Source organism: Megalops cyprinoides, chromosome 6 (genome assembly GCF_013368585.1).
Source record: "Megalops cyprinoides isolate fMegCyp1 chromosome 6, fMegCyp1.pri, whole genome shotgun sequence".
Lineage (NCBI taxonomy): Eukaryota > Metazoa > Chordata > Actinopteri > Elopiformes > Megalopidae > Megalops > Megalops cyprinoides.
This window is the reverse complement of record NC_050588.1, coordinates 28,033,262-28,055,798: the sequence shown is the minus strand read 5'-3', so window position 1 is coordinate 28,055,798 and position 22,537 is coordinate 28,033,262. Positions and strand designations below refer to the sequence as shown.

The following is a 22,537-nucleotide window of genomic DNA, read 5'->3' as shown; positions in this document are numbered from 1 at the left end:
AGTACGACTGATGGGACATGTTTTTTTTATTTATTTTTTATTATTATTTTTTAAATTTTATTTTTAATTGGACATTCATTTCCTTGGATGGAAATGGTACTCCCAATGCACAGCAGTTTGAGCCATTCCAGGTCTTACTAGAAGCAGGTTAGCCGGAGCAGGAGGCTTCCACTCAACACCCTGACGTGCGTCTTGTAAAACCCGGAATGGATCAAAGGTGCTATGCTTTTGGAGTGCCATTTCCATCCCTGCCCATGTGGTATGGTTGTGGGGCAGCACCTTGGAGAGGTTGTTGGGCACATACTTCTGAGCTGAAGGTTGCAGGTTCAAGACCTACAGTAGGTGGGACCACAGCTACTGTTTCCTTGGCACCAGCTGCATCACTGACTGGTAAAAGATTCAGCTTAAGTAATTCCACATTTCTGTACCAAAGCCATGACTGTTTTGGATTGGCATACTTCATTACGGAGGATCGCGTTTCATTGATTGTTCCAGACCTGTAGCTCGCACTGGACACGTTTCAGAAAATTTAGGTTAATTGCTCCTCACCCCGTCTCCATAGATCCATCTTTTGGCAGAAAATAACTGCATAATATTTGAGCCATGGAGGAGATTGGAAATCATAGTTGTGCTCTGTGTCATAACATTGATGAGAGTCTGCTGACCAAGAGTTTTTTTTTTCCCAAGTGTTGCATATTTTCACTCGATATTTGTCTGGTATTATAGACTGAAATGACTATTTTTGCTGTGCTTTTACCAGCAAAAAGTGCACGTATGTTGTCTTGCTGGCTAAGGTAGTGGGCTTGCTTTTTGTATAGGAAAGGCTGAATATTAATTATGGACAACAAAGGAGAGAATGGCATGCAGTACTTTGAATTGAAAACAGTCTTTTTAATGACAATCTAAGTCTTTATTTTTTCAAGCTCAGACTATTGTGGAAGCCTGCTTTGCTCTATTCTCTGTTATTTTACACTGGAACTTTGCACCTACACAAGTACTAAATATCAATATGTCAGTCTGTCATCTGCTTTCTTGCATTATAATTTTACAGTGAGTCTGTTTGGTTTTTGCGTTGTTTTTTTTTTTGCAATAAAATATCTTTGCTGATAGTCTTTCTAAGATGAAATACATTATGAAAAAAATGCTTAAAGTTGAGTGGATATGCATGCCTCTCTTGGTCACATGAAAGATTACTGGAAATGTTTGTTGATTATGATCTTTGTTGACTAATCAAGACACGATAGGTCATCAGTACTGACTCCTTACCACATAGTCCCTTTAAACTGTATGAGGGATATTGGCCAGCTGTTGGCTAGCAGTGATATAAATAACCAGTAGCACATGATTATTGACTCTAGTCCAAATCCAATTTCATTTTCAGTCTAAATCATTGAAACAGGTAGATTACAGTTATGAACCGTTGGAAGGCATAAGCCTTTCAAACACTCAGCTGTGCATTGCGGTAGTTACAGGGTGAAAATCTCCTTGTTACTGCGTCCTTGCATCCCATAATATTCTTTGTATGAAAATATTTGTTCTGTTTGAGTAAGTTATTTCTGTACTTTAAGAGGTCGTTTTTACCGGCAGACACAAGTGTACAAAAGAAAAGTTAAAAAAAAAATCAAAAGGCATCCTATAAACAAAAATTTTGTAACTGTAAATTTGAAGCAAAACATGTTTAATAGAAAAGATGTGACAGGTACAAGGGACCCCTTCCGTATACCTCCTGGGAAAAGAAGGGGCCCCCGAAAAAAGCATTTAAGGAATGGAAACAAGTGGACCTAAACTGAGTAAGTACTATTACAGGTGTGCTAGCAATTATAAGGACTTGTAAAGTTTTACTATATCTTGCAGCATGCCAGGATACTGGAAAATGTTTTTACTGAGCTAATTTTCTGTAGGACATCTCCGTCCGGGTGGTAGACCTATTTCAGTCCATGACTGGGTTATGAAGTTGTTAAATATATTTAATATAGACCCCACTGTTCTGGACACCCCCCCAGACTCTTGCTGCCAAGTCTGGGTGTTCAGCTTTACCTTGGAGATTTACATTTTACAGTATTTTTAACCTTCTTACCGCTATGCACAGACCGTGAATCAATAAATTTGCTTAGTATCAATTGTAATGATTGAATATTGTCTGCAGTTTTCAAATATGAATGACAAATTTACATTAAAGTAAAATGTTAAAGCAAAATTTCCAGTTAAAGACTGGAATGTTCACACTAGTGGATTTGACTGTCTCTAAGTTTGCTCTTAACATGTCCTTTAAATCATTGAATTTTGTTTGAGATGCACAGCGAAGGCTCCTGGGTCACATTTCAAGTTCTGCTGCATACTTTTGCTCTTCATTGGTAAACTATGACTCAAACCAGAATGCAAAAATGCAATCATTTCTCCCTAAACCTTTTAAAGAGCCTGTGAAATGGTATAATGAGTAATGACGCCCAAGAACATTTACAGTTTGTAATGGAAACGCAACAGCAGCCACATTTTTTGGAACTGATGAACTGAATCAGTTGGATGTTTTATGTTTCTATATCTGTGGGTGTGCCTGTTTTCCTTTCTTAATTGAAAAAGCGGGATTCGTCTTATCAAAGCTGTTCTGAAAGTCCTCAAGTACCCAAATTCAGGACATTGCCTGCATTGTGAGGGATTGTTTATGTGTGTGTGTGCGCGTCCGGGGATGAGCTGTGAGGAGAACGTTCTCGGGTTGTGTGCGTGAGAGAGAAGAGATGGAAATTGTGCATGGAAAAAGAGTGGATTGGCTTTAGGTCAACAAATGAGGAAATCAGACTGAACTGTAGAGCAGGAATGGGAGAAAGTCATGGAAATGGGGAGGAGAAAGAGGTTCAAAAGGATGTCTATGTACAGTATCTATTATGTACAATAGCTATATTGTACAGCAGTAAGTCAGCAATGGATGGTTGGAATATGTTTCTGTACTGATTATCAATACTGGGATTTAAACAAATGTGTGGGCTGTCACGGTCCCATCACTAAAACACATAAGCCTTTAGGCTCCCTTTAGTGTAGATCATTATAATGGAGGACATTGCACAACTTCATGGATTTCTGTCCATAGCCCTGCATTAGGACATTGTACCTACAATGAGTTGTTGAAAAGGTGAAGTTATCAGGGTAGCCTCACCAACTCCAGCTAGACGGATACCTTTTTATGCTGTTAGAGGGAACAGCATCCCTTCTTTCCAAGGTAGGTAATGTGGTTTTCCAGCATTGATCACAGTGAAAAGGACAGGCAGTGTCTGTAAAGCCTCAGTGTTGTCCACACGCACTGCAGAACAGAACATTTTCAAGGCACTACTGTCCCCCAAGGAGAGCGGGAACGACCGAAAAAACAAATAAAACAACCACCTGAGCACACATCATCACCTCTTACCAAAAGCATGCAATTTGTTTATTTTCCTCTTTACTGCAAATGAAAGATCTCATTTATTTTGCTAGCTGTTTTTTTTTTTTTTTTTATATGAAGAGGTGCTGATGTGGGTGTGTGCAGTTCGGTGAAAGTGAGTTAATGGCAGGCCCGATGAGGCTGCAGGAAGAATGCATGTCAGCAGCTTAACCTGTACCAACTATAACACAGCGCGGCTCCGTCAGCACACCTGCCTTAGCATTACCTAATGCTGTCACAGGGGCTTTACTTGCATGTCACGTCTGTGCCAAAATTAAGCAAGAAACGCTCAAGAGGCGCAGACTACCCTGAGCATCAACAGCTTCATTCACCACGTGCCAGGAATTCATTTGATTTCAGCATACTGTATGCGTGGGCATGTCTGGGGAGTGAAAATGTGTCAGGAAACTGCCCTGTCAGGTAGAATATCATGATGAAATGTCTTCATCTCTTGCTTAAATGTTACACTGTCACTGTGATGGCTGCCTCAGTCAGGTCTGAGTGGTGTTTTGGCAAACAACGTATGAGAATGTTATTGTGGGAAGCAGTGTGAGGTATGTAATTAATAGCATAATTTGTAGTGAAGGGAACATTTCATGTGAGACCGAATGTAATGGCCCTGCACACCACATCCACTGGTTATTGTTTATGATTGTGATCTGATAGGTAGGACACTTAAAAAAGACCAGACGAGACCAGAGGCTCAAAGTCATCTGGTTGATTTTCTGATTCAATTTATTCATTGGAATGTCATGTAAATCTTTTTGTTGCTGTAAGCCTGTTTCAAAGTTTGAATAGAAATGTTGCTGAAGGGTAAGTCAAGTACTAATGGCAAGGTAAAGTCAGTAGTAATCTCATTACTTTTTGTTTCTTATTTCTGTATTCTTAAAAACTTTGGAAACCCCAGAGGGCTGTGCATAATTCAGTTGTGTTCCATGAAATTAGGGCCAAAGCTGAAAATTGTTCCTTGTATTGAAAGTGAATGGTGAATTTAAGGATAACATTATGCCTAACAAAAACAAGGAGGTCAAACAAGAAGGTGGATTACCAGACTGGAAAAACCATAGCATGGGGCACATTAAGTTGTGTTTATGCATTTTATGTTTATTGCTGTAGTGTTTTCTTAGACAACAAAGGATGCTCAAAGAAAAGAGAATAAGTACACGTTAAAATGTTTCACTATGAAAATTTAAAAACTGCATTTATTACATTCTGCCATACAAATCTCTTTCAATTCAGAGAACAAACAAGGAACTAGCTAATGTAGCATTGTTTAAGTGTATCCAAAAATGACATTGCGAGCTTTCTGTAATTAGATTTAGCTATTCAATGCATTTTAAAATACTGATCTTCAAGCTAGACCAACTAGAGGGAAAATTAAGGGAGGTTAAGACCAGTAAAAAGAGAGGTATATTTTACAGGTAAAATAGAGGACTGTTGAACAGCAACATGTCAGGACACAACTGTCATACCTGACTGTCAGCGGTCCAAATATAAATTTTTATAAGGTAATGTTTGTGGTGAATACCTGAACCATCACTTTGGTGTAAATCTTAAGCTGTAAGTGGCTCCATCCTGTTCCCTTAATGAGTTCTTGTAAACAAAAGTGTTGTGAAACTGCTGCCTGTGAGGAAGAACTGCCTGTCGCTTCAAGTTGTGCTCAACATCGTTACCTTTTGCATGAAATGACAGTCAGACGTACTCTCTGCCCCCCTCTGGTCAGATTTATGCACTGCACAATGAATTTTGTACAGGCTCTTGTTATCTGCAGCAGTATTCTCTAAACAGGTAGTGACAAAAAAAAAACCTGTATCTGGGCTGCGAGGGACAGGGAAATCTTGCAATTCAGGAAGTGCAGTGGATTCTGTGACTTACTTGTGCATTTTCAAGATGAAAAGGGAGTCGCAAACGGGGGACAGCATGTGTCATAATGTTACAGTGATATATGTTCCTGGCTTTCCTATCGATGCTTTGTAAACATCTGCTGTTTATTTATAATTGTCTCACAGTGTGACAATAAATAATGATAATAAAAGGACAAGATCCATATCACTTGCGATTTGGAAAAAATATGAATGTATGGACTAATACACTTATACAGTAAAATTGTAGTACCATATCAATTTCATTGAACCATTCATGCTTACCACATCATTCACAAATAAAAGTAATCAGAACTAACTGAAAATACATATTTCATGCATACAGGTGAGCTAATCTGTTACATTTCAGGCATAGGTTTGACTGATAGGAGAGTTTTCACAGATAAATGGACATTCGTGTGGTGGTTTGGGAATTCCCTTCATATGGTGAAAAACAGGCTTTTTTTTTACTTGTGATTTCTGAACTTTACACTGTCCCGAGCTCGGAACTGTGTCTTTACTTGCCATTGGGGCTTGATCATCACTGCAACTTTTAGTCTTTAATTCATCACTGAATTTATTATTGTCTTTATCGTTGGGATTTGCCATTAAATAATCCGTAACTAGCTCTTTTAAGACAGAACCGTTTGCATCACTGCTCAAATTGGGTTCATTAGAACAGTGAGCAACCATGGCATTCTTGGTTGTATCCTCTGTGCCCAAGGGCACAGCCATTCTGAGAACTATCATGTGAAAGTATACTTAAAGTATCAATGCACAGTGGTAACTGGCCTGTAGGGAGCTTCACAACCTTTTTATTGATGTGTGATGAGTAGGGTTGTGTGTGTAGGAAAAAGCTGCAAAGGTATGCAAAGTAGTAGCTTTTTGCAGTCATTGCAAACTGAATAGACATGTGAATGCAGTTTAAAAAACAACGAAAACCTATATTTCCTGTGCAGTTTTACAATAAAACAAAAAAAAAAAATCAAATTTGAAAGCATTATTTTTACGGATTTCAGTCTTTTGTCAAAAACTAGTCCAAGTGACTTTCAGTGGACCTCTGCTGATTTCACGCGTTCAGACATTGATGAAAAGTGTATTCTTTGCCTTTGTGTTTCGTTGCAGTCTTGAGCAGTGTAAGAGAGATTCTTAAAGTAATTTCTGTTCTGATCCTGAAGTCATGTTCCTTTAATCTGTCCTTTCAAAGAACCCTCCTGAATTTCCTTTGTTTAGATTTTACCAGGAATTACCATCTGAACTGTATACTCCATGGGTGCTCTGTAACGATCTTACAATCAGTAACCTTTATTCATAAACAGCTCCATCTCCGTCATTGCTTGGTGCATCTCCCATCAGCCGAGGTTTTTTCGTTGGGGGCAGTGTTTTCTTTTTTTCGAGTTTCTGTTCCCCGTAGAAGATGATCCGGATCCGAGGGAAGCATCTGTAGGCAAAGTAGTCGATTGGGCCGCTCAGCCTGTTGTTGTCAATGCGGATGTAGGTCAGTAGATTGGGTTTGCTTTGGTCCAGTGAGGGACACATTAGTGTTACATTCAGATCTGGAAAACGCAAGAGAGGGCATATACTCTGTGATCATTTACAACAGCAAATGCATGTTTAGACATGGATAATAGTAAACAAAGGACCACATTCAGCTTAATATTTTATTCATCTCCCAATAAAAATATAAAATATACAGTTATTTTATATATTTACAGGTTATTTTTGTTTAAAAGTGTAAAGCATGAAATAAGCCATCAATACCAGATTTAGTGTATTGATACAGCAGATGATGAGGGTTTAATTGTATTTCCAGACCTAATTAGATCTAATGTCAGATGTTTTCAATAGTACAAACAATGCTAATTTTTTTTTACTTCATTATAAAACTTGGACTTTAAAGAATACAAATAAATAACATGAGCAATGATATTATTGTTCATACAGAAACAAAACAAAATCGCCTGCCCCTTGTCAAACGGAGCTCTTTTACTCAGAGGAATGAAACTTACCCAGGAATTCGTTGTGATTGAGGTACAGGTGTTCCAGGGCTCTTGGGATAAAGAAGGCCTTGGACAGCTGGTTGTGACCCAGGTTCAGCTCCATCAGTCTCGACAGGTTGAACACTGTGTAGGGGACGGCCTTCAGCTTGTTGTGCGACACCCTCAGAGACAAGAGGTTGGGCGTTTTTTTAAAGTAGCTGTCGGGGATGGAAGCGATAGAGTTGTTCTCCAGTGACAGCTGTAGCACAGATGCTGGTAGGTCTGACGGCATGGACTTCAGCTTGTTGTTGCACATGTTAACTTGCATCAGTGCCTTCATGCCAGACAGGGTCTTTCCTCTCACGCCGCCGTCGGTGAGCCTGTTGTTACAGAGATCCAGCACCGTAAGGCTAGCCAGGCCCTGCATGGCGTCCACCGATAATTTGGAGATCCTGTTGAAGCCAAGCGAGAGCCTCTGCAGAGTTTTGGGCAAAGAGGCGGGAACCTCTTCCAGGTTGTTGTGGTCCAAGTAAAGCTGGAGGAGATCCTTCAGGTTGGTGAACGCGTTTCGCTCCACGAGGGAGGACTTCAGGCTGTTGTGGCTGAGGTTGATTTCCTTGAGGGACGTCGCGTTGACGAAGGGCTCCGCCGTGATGGCCTCGATTTCGTTGAACTGGATGTATAGGTGACGGATATGTCTGGGAATGTCGGGGATGGCTTTAAGTTTGCGATGGTCACAGTACATGGCAAGGGGGAAGGAGGAAGGGCAGTAGCACTCCCTGGCACATCCTTGTGGGTAAGGATTGTAAGGGTCTCCATAATCTGGGGGTTGAGGAACAGCAAGTGGTGGTATCCTGGGCTCCAGCTCTGTTTCACTATCATATTCAGGATAGGTAGTCTCATAGGCATTGCCGTAATCCTGACAAATAACTTTTACACCAAGGAGAAGAATGAGAAGAAACCATTGCTTTAGAAGACCCATGCTTCAGTTGGCTTTCACTGATCTGTTAAAAAGAAGGAAGAAAAAAAAAAGGCCGAAATGTTTACTGTGTCTGCTGGCAAAGCCAATCTGGTGTTCTGCTTAAGGCCCCCAACACCAACAAAACTCCATTTGCCATCTGTCTATAAACTTGATATTATTCTTTCATTTGGCCAAGTCCTTTATCCAGAGCCACTTACGAGGCCTGGAAGCCATTATCGCAGCTGGGTTTTTACTGTTACAATGCAGGTGAAGTACATGACTCAAGGGCAGAGCGCAAATGTCCCTGCCAGGAGAGGAATTCCTGACCTGAGGAGCCTTCATGTAGGGTCATAAGTCCCTAATCACCTTCTCACACTGCCGTTTGCTGCATCTGCAAATTTCAGACCTTGGTGATGTTCAGAGATGATTTTAAGGGTCATATGAAATATGTGGAAGTACAGATTTTCCTCTCTTTGTTATTCCAGATGTTGTGTTTACGGCAGTTTTAATATAGGCCTATTGCTGTTGTCTTCGCAATGCCTTGTAAATGCCTTGGGGCTTTTTTTAGTCAAGGCATTGGTAATGCGCAAAATTTGATCAAACATTTACACACAAAATTTCACTTGGAAATAGAAATTCTCATAGCAGTGGAGCTGAAGGACATGCAGTTACTCTAAGAATAAGCAAGAGAGATTTTTACCATTGCAGTCATACTGTTGGATATGTTGATGCAGTTTACAAGGCCCTTGTGGTTTAACAGGGAGTTTTCACTTTGAAAACAGTCACTGTTTTCTGCCTGTTCTTTCTGTTGTAATTAAATGTTAGGAATTTTGCTTTTTTTTTGTATTTCTTGTGTTTGTGTCATCTGAGCCAAAGGAGTTCCATGTATGGTTTGTATTAGTCATTTTATGTTTTTTTAACATTATTGAAGTATGCTTTATTTATGTCGTTGAGGTTTTTCTCTGGAAAAATTCTTCCGGGGATTAAGAACACTTAGGATATTGACAGCATGTGGGCATTGTTATGGGTTTGAATGCATTCCATATCATAATTGTTGTTGATGGGAGAGCTGTCCTGTAATAGTCCATACAGCACATATGATGGTCTGTTTCAGCACCATGTGAGTATGTAAGCTTTCTTAATGTCAGCATACTTCCTGCAGTAGTTCTTTGTGATGGTATGGTATCAGCCTCAGAGCTTTCATGTAAACACAATTGCATGCACTTCAAAAGGAGATAACCGCAGGTTGCAGTCTGGAAGAATGTTCCCTTTTTATTTAGCACTGCTTATACAGCAGTGTGTGAGGTTGTGTGATACATGTTAATGGTTACTATAATGGTTGCATGTCGCGTCCAGTTGGTTGTATTCTGTAGTTGAGGGTGTTTGCTGTTCCAGTCTGTTGTGGTTAATATTGACCACACAGCATCTCATATACAGACTTTGAGATGATTGTTTACCTTAGTAAGCCAAGTACCCATACCAGTATCTGTTACTTTAAGTGCTTTGAGTAGAGTAAATATTTGCGGAATATGGACTGAATATAGAATTCTGTATCAGATAATTCTAATTCAGATTCTAATTGGAAAGTGGCAGGAAATGAATTCACTGTGTGGTTATGTTAACCTTTATGGTCATGTGATATTTAATTCGCTGATGTCACGAGCCCACTTGACCAATGAACTACTGGGCACAAGGCTTTCACCCATCCCATTTGTAGAAGTTGGACTAAACGCAGTTTCACTAAGTCTTTCAGGTGTCGCTAGCGATCCAGCTGATTGCTTTGACTCTACGATGCAATGGAAATTTGTCTGCATAGGACTGGAACTCATTCACTGGAAGGCATTAAGAGAGTCTTTGATTTGTTGCACGTGGTGTTTTGGATTGCTGTGGTGTTTCAATGTTTGACGAATCAGTGACAGGTTTTTTTCTGTGTAATTCAATATGCAGGTTTTTATAGCAGCCAAATCCTATAAAGTGAAATCCTATAAACAGCTATAACAGTATAACAGTATCCAACCTGATTTTGTGAGTTGGATCCTGTTACTCTGATCACTCCAGCCTACACAGCAGGGCACCTGTAGAACTGTAGACTCTCCGGCATTTACAGGTGGTTACTGATACCGCTGAGTATCCAGATCATTCGTTGTAACTGCCTCTGCAAGTATTGTATGTGAAGTAACAGTCAGAATCCATATAGATGTTACGAAACCACATCACCAGACAATAAATGCTGACACTCTTTGAGGGGCTACAGAATGAATGTGTACTTTAAAAACTGGTTAAATTACGTCACTTTTGGACACAGAAGCAATGCAATGATTATAAAATATTATTTATGCAAAGGAATAGAGCTTGTTTTTGGGGAATTGAAAGGGTTTGCTTACGTTGCAGTTTCTCTCTGGAGCACTTTGGAATCATTTTATAAAAGAAACTACATACAGATGCTTGGATCCAGCGTTCTATGCCAGATCATTGGAAAAAATATTTGACTCAAAATCAAATGAAAATGACTTGTTTCTGACATCAGATATCTATACTTTTTTCACCAAAATAGCATAACCATTGTGCAGAGTGATGGGTTTATTTTGTTGGACTTGTCAGATATTTCAGATATTCTGTTCATCTGGGAGTGACAAAACAGCATGACTGCACATTGACTGCACACCAAACAGAGAAGTGTTTTGCTTTTTCTTTGCTATTGTAGAATTCAGTTTTTAGCCAGTAATTTTGGTAGTGCAGTATCTGAAGTTGAAACCCTAGTCAGCACTTGCTAGCTTGTTTTTGCACATCATGAACATGCACATTATACAATTAAGTGCAATAACATTCAGTAGCTTAAATTTAATTTTTACATTCCCATTAAGTTGATGTGGAAAACTTTACTATCCTGTATAATATGGGTTTCTTTCTGTTCCCCAAATTACAGTTTATGTTGTTAGTGGTCAGCAAATTTATTCTTCAGCTGTCTAATGAGGCAGGTTGTATAACCTTCTATGTATGCTTTTGGGAGGAAATTGAAGTTTAGATGTTTTTTCCTTTCATTACTACACGTGAAGACTAATATAGCCTACTCGGTAACACATTTTTTCCCCATTGCAAATAATGAGATGGTGTGTTTGTGGGTGACATCAATAATTTATTATGATGTGAATGCACGTTTAATTTATGGTTGTAAATTCAGAATAAAGAAATATTCATGCTCATAAAATTCACAAGAATGTTTTATATGGTATTGAGATCCCGCATCTTCATAGAGGATCGGCACATCCACATTAATGTCTGAAACTTGTTTTTCTTGAGAAGTTTTATCAGTCGAAGTATATGAAAGCCAAATGCCAAGCTGTATTGATATTTTATTTATTCAAACCCAAAGCAATATTTGTCAAAGCAAACCTAAATTAGCAAGTCTAGAAGCTTTATTTATTTATTTTCAATATCACTTTAGCAGTATCAGTACGTTTACCTTGCCAGAAGCAAATTGCAATGTCATACCTGATGGTGAGGAACTCTTTCTGTGTTTGCGGGGTTGGACGTGGAGCACCCGGTGCCTCTAGGTCAAAGCCAGACCCCAGGATGGTGGGGATATCCCTGCAGGTTGAGTGGTCGTTCCTGAGGCTGGATGAAAATTGTGTGCGACGGTTTTCTTCAAGTGTTCACTGCTGCTTCAGTGCGTTTGGGCTAGATTTAAAACTGTCTCCTCACCGTGGAACTGATCCTGGAAGCTTTTGGGCCCATGTGCTCAGTGACCTCAGTTTGAGTCTGGTGGTTTCATCTCCTGCTTTTTTTTTTTCTTTTTTCTTTTTTTTTTTCCTTCGTTTGGGTAGAGGTGAAGCAAAGTTTCCTTGAGAATCGAACATAAGGGATCAATATACATTTTCTAAATGATACAATATGTGTTTTATGATTTGATATTTGTCAGAATTGGGCTTCCTTGAGATATCACTGTTAGTGTTATGCAGAATTAGAGCCCCTCTGGGTATTTACGTTTGTTTAAGGTGATGACTGTCTTAGTATCACTGGTCAGACTATGCATTTTTACAGTTTATGTAATGACTGCATAAACAACTTCAAGCAAAAGGTTTCATTCACTGTCTGTCTTTTCTGTGTAACATGGGGAAATTGATCATGCTCTAATTTCGATCAGTGCAAGTTTTGTTTAATTTGGTTATACTTCAGCTCACATTATAAATGGTTTGCATTGAATTTAGGTAGCCATTGCTTGGTGTTGCCTTGAAACGTGTAGCATTCAATTAAAATGTGTTTGTGTTTTACCAATGGCAAATTAAGTCCTTTATGGAGCAATCCAGCACATGATGTTTACTGTAGGTTAAACCTTGTTCAGTATGGCAATGCGTGAACAATGAATGAATGTCACTTTACATATTTTGGAAAATTGTTCCGAGCGCTGTTTTGGCGTGTAGGCTATATTTAACTCGCACAGGTGGAAGAGTAAAATCTCACTAATATAATGAATCTCTGAAATCGAAATGATTGGAGAAAGTGCGCATTATTTGCATGATCTTCTGTGAACCCAGTACAGGGGTGCGTAGCGATGGGTTGACAAACAAACAGCTAATGGAGCACAATGCGTGTTTCAGTTTCGCACCGTGAAACACACAGTAGCAGTGGTCGTTGTTAACTTTTTTTTTTTTTTTTGACACATTCAGTATTGACTGCAATGCTCACTGCACATTTTGTTTATTCTGTTATATTCAGTTGCGGCTGTGATGGGGGAAGGATTCTGCAGTGCGTTTCCTGAATCTTGTTTTGGAGGCCTGCTGGCAAATTGAACATCATTGTCGTAAAGAGTCTAGAACGGAAGCTGAGAGCCCTAGATTTATGACCGGAGAGCTGTCTTAGACCGTAGAGCTGTTAATACGTCTGGTTAGACATATGGTGCATTGCTAAATAAAGCGCATTAGTGAATATTTATCCCATTCTGCAGCAGAATGCTGGAAGTACACTGTTTAGTGCTTTCAGGTTTCCAGAGGTTTTGATATACGTAGTATTATTTTATTTACTGTGGGCGCGGTGTAGGCCATTTGTAATCTTGACAGTAACAAGAAACGTCATTCTACGTATTAGTTTTTGATGTGCTGTAATATCTTTATTTTGTACTGTTTCTAAATTATTGCACTGTTTCTGAATGTGATATAGTACCATTTGTTGAATGATTGAAGTAACAAGAAGCAAATTAATTAATATGGCAACTGTCTGCCCGCTTCAGGTATTAACCGAGGCTTTGAATTTGCCATCCTCTTTCTTGTTGCCAGCAGACCCTAATCAGTGATTGTTTGGCTGCCTCAGCCAATGGGTAATGTTTAAATGAGGTGGGATGTAATCAAACTGCACAAGTCCTTAATTTTCCCTGCTTACAATGGCTTTTATTTCTTAACCACTGTTGTCTTTGTCTTGGAATATGCAGGCCGTCCTGCAGAGAAACCACAGACGGTCTCTCCTGACCTATATTCTGTGTTGATTTTCACTGGTTTGGCCAGACAAGCCCATCAGCATTAATTCTTTCAGTAGGAAGGTTTATTTTAGCGGAGCTACACCCCAGATTCAAAGCCTATGTGCCTCACGAGAACTCTCTATGGAGACCAAGCACACTGAGTCCCCTTGGTTGCCCTGCCTCAGTGGAGGTCACATGACTTGGAAATAAACCAATATCTGTGTTTGTATCCGCAGTCACTATGACAGATACAAATAGTAATTCTGCTCGAATGACCATATCTATACATGTTGTCTGTTGCTATATTTCTCCACAGTTCATTAACTTATATATTACCAGATCTTTTCTTTTATCAGAACAGTGCTGTAGCAAAATTAACATAAGCATTAAATTTCTTTTTTCAGTTGTATAGATGTTGGATTGGTCATTCAGATGGTGTTATTTCTTTTGCCATTATACTCTAAATATTCAAATATAATGCTAGGATGGGTCTGCAGTGCTCTGGACAAAAACAGCAGTTATAAAACTGGTGCAGCATAAAGTCTATGAAATTGCAAAAGTTGGCCATGTTAAATGGATCATATGCATATTTTCTTTTTTTCAAGTATATTGCCTCCATATGCAGAGCTGCTGGATGGATGTCAGGTGCCAGCTTTCAGTAGCACTTTGGCAGCTGTTAAAAAGCCTTAAAAAGCCTGGTGTTCCACTTGCTTAAATACTTGCAGAGATAATGTTTTATCAGGTATGTTTCAGACTCCATTTTGAAAACTGTTCTCACCTGTTCTGTCCTGCCTGGTTGTTTGTAGTGCACCTTCAGTGATGTGTCCACTCGAGCACTTCTGACTTTGCCCGACAAAAATAATACACAGTCCTGTAAGTAATTTATGACTCTGAATTCCTTATATGACCAATAACATTCTGGGGGAGATCCCACAGGAATCTGGTGTCATCATTCAGTGAAAGTCCCTGAGATATATTCTATATGAGGCATGACTTTGGTTTCCTGCATTTTTTATGCTTTTATATATATATATTTTTTTTTTTTTTTGCTGTCTCAGCAGTATTTTCCAGCATGCACTCATGTCTGACTCTGAGCATTGTCATTAATTGCCTTCTCTCTCTGAATGTTTTCCTGTACAACAGCTTGTTTTTGCATTGCCACTGTTCTTTACAGTGTTGTACTTACTGAACAGAGACAGTAATCATTTATCAAAAATTATCTGGAGTGGCTACACATAGTGCCCAACAATTGTCTTTATGTGCTGCACACCTAATACTGTACTCGCATACATCCAGAGCTCATAATGCCTAACAACGAGCTCCATTACATTCTGTCTGATTTAATTTTGGGATTATAGTAATCAGACACTCTGTGTTAGACCCAGGACCTTTCCTAATTGTGGGGACGAAAGTGATGTCCAAACTAGTTTTTGTAGTCAGTGTTGAAAGATTATAAATTGTTCTGAAGTTCTCAACCTTGCAGACTGATGATACCATTGGGGCACTAGTGAGAAGCTACTATATCATCAGGGGTTCTCGCTGGCATGTAAGGTCTGTTGGTGGGTTGTTGGTAGGAAGGAGTCATGACCTTTGACTAATCAGGAGGCTTGTGCCAGGGTCTTGAATTTGATATGTACAGCAATTGTGAGATGGTGAAGGGAGACAAAGAAAGAGGAGAACTGGGTATTTTTGGAAGGTTGAAGACCATCCTAGCAGCAGTGAATGAGTCAGAAATGTTCATGACTGTAAAATGAATCTTACACAACAGCAATTTGTTAAGGCAATTTAAAATAATCATGAAATTATAGCATTTAGGTAGGTAGCATTTTTCCGAACAGGCAGTAAGGGTAGGCAGGCCGCCTCTTGTTTACATGTATTGAGTATTTATTGGCTAGTGTGTCTTTTTGGTGTGTTTCACACACAAAAAAGGACCCTAACTTTTTCCAGTGTGGCAAATCAGGCTTAGGTCCATTGGAAATTGGAAGGCTTAGCTGTGAGAGCTGAAATTTAAAATCAGTTACTTATGGTGCAAAAAACTATGTGAGCAAAGCTTAACGCTGAGATTCTCTCTGGTCTGAGAAGGAACAGAGGGGAACTGTCCAGAAGTGTGGGCAGTGAGTAGACAAGGTCTGTCTTGGAGAGACTGAGTAATTTATTGCAAAAAGAGAGGTGAAGCAGGCCAAGCACTGATCCCTGTGGAATTCCCAATGAGAGTCTGAGAAGTTGAGACAGAGTCCCTCCAGGTGACTTGGTAAGAATGACCCAGGAGGAATGAAGAAGCAATGCAATGCTCTGGACAGTGCCTGATATCCTGATCCTTGCCAGAGTAGATGGGAAGATCAAGTGGTCTGTTTAATGCTGCAGAGAGTTTCAGAGGGATGATAGCAGAGGAAAGTGAAGCTGCCCTTGCAAAGTTTGGAAATCATCCGTTACTAAGGGAACAGTAATATTCATGTCCAATCCAGAAACCAGACTGACACTTTAGACTTTGTTTAATTAAATGCAGTGAGTTTTTGCACTTTAGTGAGAAAGGGGAACATTGAGACAGGGGGATATTTGTCAATAACAGTTTTCCAGGAGAGAATGTGTGAAGTGTGTGTGTGCGTGACGGGACCTGAAGAGGGAGGGCACGAGGAAAGCAGATCGGGAGAGACTGCTTGGCTGAGGGGAGGACTGTGAGGACCTGGAGGGCAGGTGGATGGTTGGTGAGACGGCAGAAGCTGAGAGACATTAGACTCAGAATGCAGAGAAAGTGGAGAGGGAAGACGGGCTGTAGTGTGGGTGTGGGGTGACCTGCAGGCCGTACAGCTGGGAGCCTCAATGAGTCTACATCTCTGGAATGCTACGGAGAAATTCAGAAGTATCAAAAGCATTTTAGATGTTTAGGAGTAAGAATATTAGACAGTACTAGAATCCTCTTCACAAGGTGATAGGAACTCCGTCTGGTAATTCGTCTGCTTTTGGTGACACGAGACAGTGAAGAATTAGACTTAACTAATGTAGACTGTTGATGAATAACTGAAAAACACACTCATAGAGCACTTTATTAGGAATACCTGTACACCTGCTTATTCAAGCAATTATCTAATCAGCCAATCGTGTGGCAGCAGTGCGATGTATAAAATCATGCAGATACGGGTCAGGAGCTTCAGTTGATCTTCACATCAACCATCAGAATGGGGAGAAAATGTGCTCAGTGATTTCGACCGTGGCATGATTGTTGGTGCCAGACAGGCTGGTTTGAGTATGTCTGTAACTGCTGATCTCCTGGGATTTTTACACACAACAGTCTTTAGAGTTTGCTCAGAATGGTGCCAAAAACAAAAAAACATCCAGTGAGTGGCAGTTCTGCGGACGGAAACGCCTTGTTGATGAGAGAGGTCAACAGAGAATGGCCAGACTGGTTTGAGCTGACAGAAAGGCTACAGTAACTCAGATAACCACTCTGTACAATTGTGGTAAGCAGAAAAGCATCTCAGAATGCATGACACACAGATGTTAGGGTCAGAATTTGGTGTCAGCAGCATGAATCCATGGACCCAACTTGCCTTGTGTCAACAGTCCAGGCTGGTGGTGGTGGTGTAATGGTTTGGGGCATATTTTCTTGGCACACATTGGGCCTGTTAATACCAATCAATCATCGCTTGAATGCCACAGCCTATTTGAGTATTGTTGCTGACTATGAGCATCCCTTCATGGCCACAATTTACCCATCTTCTAATGGCTACTTCCAGCATGATAATGCACCACGTCACAAAGCAAAAGTTGCCTCAAACTGGTCTCATGAACATGACAATGAGTTCAGTGTTCTTCAGTGGCCTTCCCAGACACCTGATCTGAATCCAATAGAACACCTTTGGGATGTGGTAGAACGGGAGATTCGCAGCATGAATGTGCAGCTGACAAATCTGCAGAAATTGCATGATACAATAATGTCAACATGGACCAGAATCTCAAAGGAATGTTTCTAACATCTCGTGGATTCCATGCCACCAAGAATTGAGGCTGTTTTGAGAGCAAAGGGAAGTCCTACCCAGTATTAGTATAGTGTTCCTAATAAAGTGCTCAGTGAGTAAATGAGGTGCACCATCTGGATCTAAGACCAAAGTGTGCTGGATTAAGGGTAACATAGTGTAAGCAAGGCCTTGATTGCTTCCACTTCAAAAACTGTATATGCTTTTGCATTTGCCACTCTCTGGCAAACAGATTTCCTTCCATACTACCATCACACAGGCCAATAAGCTGCAGAAAACTACATCAAAATACACGGGTTTTACTACAAGTAGCAGGTAAACAGAGACTTAGTGATTTGAATTAATGAATGTGTTTGTATAGGAAAATTGTTTTGATTCTGTGTGGCTGGTTAGATGTGGTTTCAGTGCGGTTGGAACTGGAATTTGGGGTATGGCTTTTCTGCCTTTTATTGTCAAGCAAACAAACGCTGTACCGATTGTTAAAGACCAGAGCAGTAACACGAAAATGAGTTTACCACATGAATGAACGCAAAGTCTGCAACGGAATCTCAGATACAGGCGTGATTCAGTAAAAATGTCTGATAACTTTTTTTTTTAAAGTCTTGTTTTGCTTCTTTTTAATTCTTCCCTTCTCTGCTTTTCTTATTTGATTAATGCTTTATAGCATTGCCCAATGTTTTGCTTAAATTGGCATTAAATTGGCGTTCATTGGCCATACTCTGTAGATGTCATGTCTCATTCACCTCTCATACAGAACTTTTAATAGGTATAGACAGTGGACACACGGATTTTATATCATGGCATGCCTAACCACACTGCATATGATATCAAGAAATGATTCCATGGCTTTTCCCAACATTGTTTGATTTCGTCCACGTTTGCCTTTTTTGTTCCAACGTGCCCTTGACCATATCTTAGAGTCACTGGCTATACAGCTTCAGTTTCAAAATAATCCAGTTTCATTTCTATTAAACTTTATGAAAATTTGTAAGTTTTGTAACATAGCAGTTCTCGTCTGAATGTTTCCTGCCACTGAGTTACATTGCAAACAACTGAAAATTTTGGAAAAATAAAACTTGAATTAGAAACAGTATTGTGACAATAGCTAGTTTTTTTCCTGGTTAATTGATAATGGTATTAAGATAAAATATTTGGTTCACACCATAGTGTTTAGAGACATACAGTTAAGATCAGAGCTACCCACCCCATACAGCATATTGTTTTGAAAACTGACAGGTAAATTGCAGTCCTTTACATAATTTTAATGATTTTTGCTAAATTGCTACGTTCTTGCTTAGTATGAAGAACTTACATAATTATACTGCTCTGTCAAGTCCGAGTTTGGCCGTTTTGAAAGCAATTAATGATGTCCAGAGAAATCCATGTAAAATCATGTGGATTTCTTGTCTCTGCAGCTGAAGATTTCAGTATGCAAAGCTTTGTTTTTCTCTGCCCGCATGCTATTCCAAATCTGCTGTTTGAATACACATTTCTGATTGCACAATACTACAGAATACAGTCAGATTGTACTTAAGTCTCTATGCAATGAACAGTGCATTACCTACAGTGTCAACAACGGGACATAATTTGTCATTGCATCTGATTGGTTGTTTCAGTTAGCCACATTGACCTATGGGGTGGATGGCACCGGTGGACACAGGCCTGTGTAGAAAGCAAACAGTTTCCTCACATTGTCTTGAGGTATGGCGATGGAGTGCTACCCCTTGTCCACCATACCTGTAGCACAGTGGTAAATGACTAGCACCTAGGCAGTGCAAATGTACATGTTCCTTGTCTACTGTTACAAGATTAGTTGTATTTGTGAGATATTTCACACATTTGCTAGGCTACTTCCTCCTTCACTGGTTTCATAAACATGCCTGTGAAACATAATGTAACCATCCCCTGACCACATCCTGTGCATGAAAGCCAGCTGTACCTGGGGACATGGTTTCAACCACACCTCTCCCACACCTGGTTGTAAATGAAAACAGCATTTTTTTAGCATGGACATGTTTAGGTGCACGTGGGTAAGGGTGAGTGGGGATGAGGTATAAGTTAAATTCCAGAATTTTCTATTCTGAATTGTCATGAAGTATTCTATGTGATATATGTTCTTATGTAACATATTTTAAGACATTCCATATTGTTACAGAGGTTGACTTCCCAACTTCCCACTGTGCTAAGGGTCTGGTGCATGCTGTGATGTGGTCAGTTGTGTACAATGTGTTCCATCTTTCTTGCCACTTAATGCCATGCATTTTGTGGTCATTCTTTGTATACTGCTCTGAATAAGGGCTGCTGCTAAATGACAGAATGTAAAATGTAATGTTTTCCACTTTTCTTGTGATGGAATGTGGGGTTGTGTCAAGTTCTCAAATGGGGTTTCAATATTTTGCTTGTGGTCAGTGCGAAATGTTTAAGAAATCATGGGATATTTCCCGGAATGCTGTCCGCTAAAGGTGAAATTCCTGGAAGAATGCACTCCAGGGAGGTATGACACATGACAGGCTGAGGAAAGGGTTAAAGGGAAGAGGCTGGAAGTGCTCAGTTAAGTGTTTCTGGGAAGATTTATTAAAGGTCTGCGCGCTGTCTGCTCATGTGACACTGAATGAGTTAGGAAACTCTTGTGGTGCTTTAAAAAGCCGTTTGTAAAACCAAAATAATTATAGGTCTTCCTCAGCGTTGTCATATTCTTTGGTAGATGAAGTGGTTTTAAAATTGACATAGCAACAGTAAATGTGCAAATGAATGTGCGTTGCATTTCACTTTTTTGTTGAGAATCACGTGAGGGCCACAAGCAGGAATTCAGGATCACTTCGCATCATGTGCTTATGATCAAAGTAGTGAACATCGGCTGTCGCTAGTCAATGACAGCAGGATAGCTGTTGTTTGCTTTTGTGCGAGACTCAAACCTTTATTCATCTGATAACGAGAAGCCAGTTCTGGGATCATCGACCAGCCCCCTCACGGTTTGTGCGTTTCGCGTCTCTGTCACAATCGGCTGCTGTCTCTGTCACAATCGGCTGCTTTTGCTGGTGGGTTTTGATGGCCGCGTGCGTGTGCACCACCTCTCCAGCCACCGTGACAGACCCAGCTGAGGTGAACGCTCCAGACCTGCAGCGAGCTTTTCGGGAGGCGCCTGTGTGTGTGTGTGTGTGTGTGTGCGTGTGTGTGTGTGTGTGTGAGACGTGGCAGTGGTGGCCCCGGCCAACCTGCAGATTTGTTCCATGTGTTTCCTGAGCGCAGCCTCCCTCTGCAGCGGCCGGGTCGTCCAAGTGGTGATTAAGAGAAGAAAACAGACGGATAGCAAGCCTTTTTTTTTTTTTCTTTTTTCTCTAGAAGGAGCAAAGGAGCCACATACGAAGGCTATGGAAAACTGCTATTTTCTCTATTTGTATTAAAAAAATAACGTACCTTTTGTCATTGCACTAGTTGCTTGTGCATAGTAGGTGGGAAGATCCAGAAAGTGTAAAAAAAAAAAAAAAAAAAAAAAAAGCTTGAATCAAATGCTTTGATTTTTCAAACCAAAGAAGCGTCCATTGCTCCCTTGCACCTGTACTTGCCATCATTAATTCTAATCCTGGAGAACTGTATTCCCCTGGTGTGTTCGAGGTGCAGTTTAGTGATGGAGACGACTTTAGGAGCTGCGCAGTGTCTCACGTGTTGAGTGAAAGGTGTACTGACGTAACACAGGGCAGGATGAGGTGACCTGAGATCTGGGGACTGTTGGAGTGGGGGGTAGAAAAGCAGGGGCGGTAGGGGTGAATCTCTGAAGGTCTTACTTTCACCATTACATTACATTACTTTACATTACAGGCATTTAGCAGGTGCTCTTATCCAGAGCGACCTACATAGGTTACAGTTTTTACATGTTATCAGTTTATGCAGCTGGATATTTACTGAGGCAATTTTAGGTTAAGTATCTTGCCCAAGGGTACAGCAGCAGTGCTGTAGTGGGGAATCAAACTGCCAACCTTTTGGTTACAAGTCCTGCTCCTTACCACTTGTACTACACTGCTGCTCCATACACAATGCAGGGAAGAATGAAAGAAAAATGGAGCGAGTTTGACCAGCATTCTGATGCACTGATCTGTACTAAGGACATTATTCATAGGGGAGCCAATCAGTTGTCCTCCACTGGTGCCTGTAATAAATAACCCTGTTCATTAGCATTAATTGTTGTGTTGATATATTTTAAGATGTAAATGTTATTTAAACCATTTATTCCATCAATCCTGATGAATTTGCCCTGTTTCACATGTCTGGAATTTAGCTGTAGTGTGATTCATACACATCCAGGGTCCATCATGACAGAAATAGGCCTTATTCTTTTTTCCCCTTGCTGTGAAACCGAGAGAACTGTCTGTTCAGTAATAATGAGAGTGGATATGTAGTCATCATCATGAGGCTAAATGTTAGAGAATGTTTTTTCCGTCACAAATTTAACAAGAATACAAACCTTGTTGTAGCAGCACATCATGTGATTTGTACATACTGCAGGTCTGCCTTCACTGGCAAAGAAATCTGTATTTCAGCTGTGTCTCAACTGCTCCATCTTCTGGTGTAATAGTGAATTGTCCTTAATTCCCAGCTCAGGCTAGTTAGACTCTTAACCTGCAATTTTATGCATGATTTAATTTTACATATCATTGCTTGAATGATTACAAGCATTAAAAAGGCATTTTTGAGCAGACTGATTCTGAAATAGAGAAGGGGGAAGCACATCCAGTGTGAATATAATGTAGACTGGCTGTAAAATAATAAAATAAGTAAATAACTCACAAATAAAAAATGAAAATGTGAAGATACTCTCTTTCACTGCGGTTGACCATTTTTTAAGGGGGGAAACAACATTCTGACATGAATGCTTTTATCAGGGTAGAATACTAGAGCC

At 40.1% G+C, this 22,537-nt stretch overlaps 2 protein-coding genes across 2 annotated transcripts in view; one reads left to right on the top strand and one right to left on the bottom strand.

Annotated features, from left to right (window-relative positions):
- The window catches only part of LOC118779598 (centromere protein P), an 86,834-nt gene that overhangs the window by 18,169 nt on the left and 46,128 nt on the right, over positions 1-22,537 (top strand). The window lies entirely within an intron of this gene.
- On the bottom strand, positions 6,580-8,448 carry omd (osteomodulin). Its single transcript, XM_036532374.1, has 3 exons — positions 8,433-8,448; positions 7,284-8,183; positions 6,580-6,830 (listed from the first exon to the last, which is right to left on the bottom strand). Exons 1-3 carry the CDS (start codon positions 8,446-8,448, stop codon positions 6,580-6,582), a joined length of 1,167 nt encoding a protein of 388 aa, XP_036388267.1.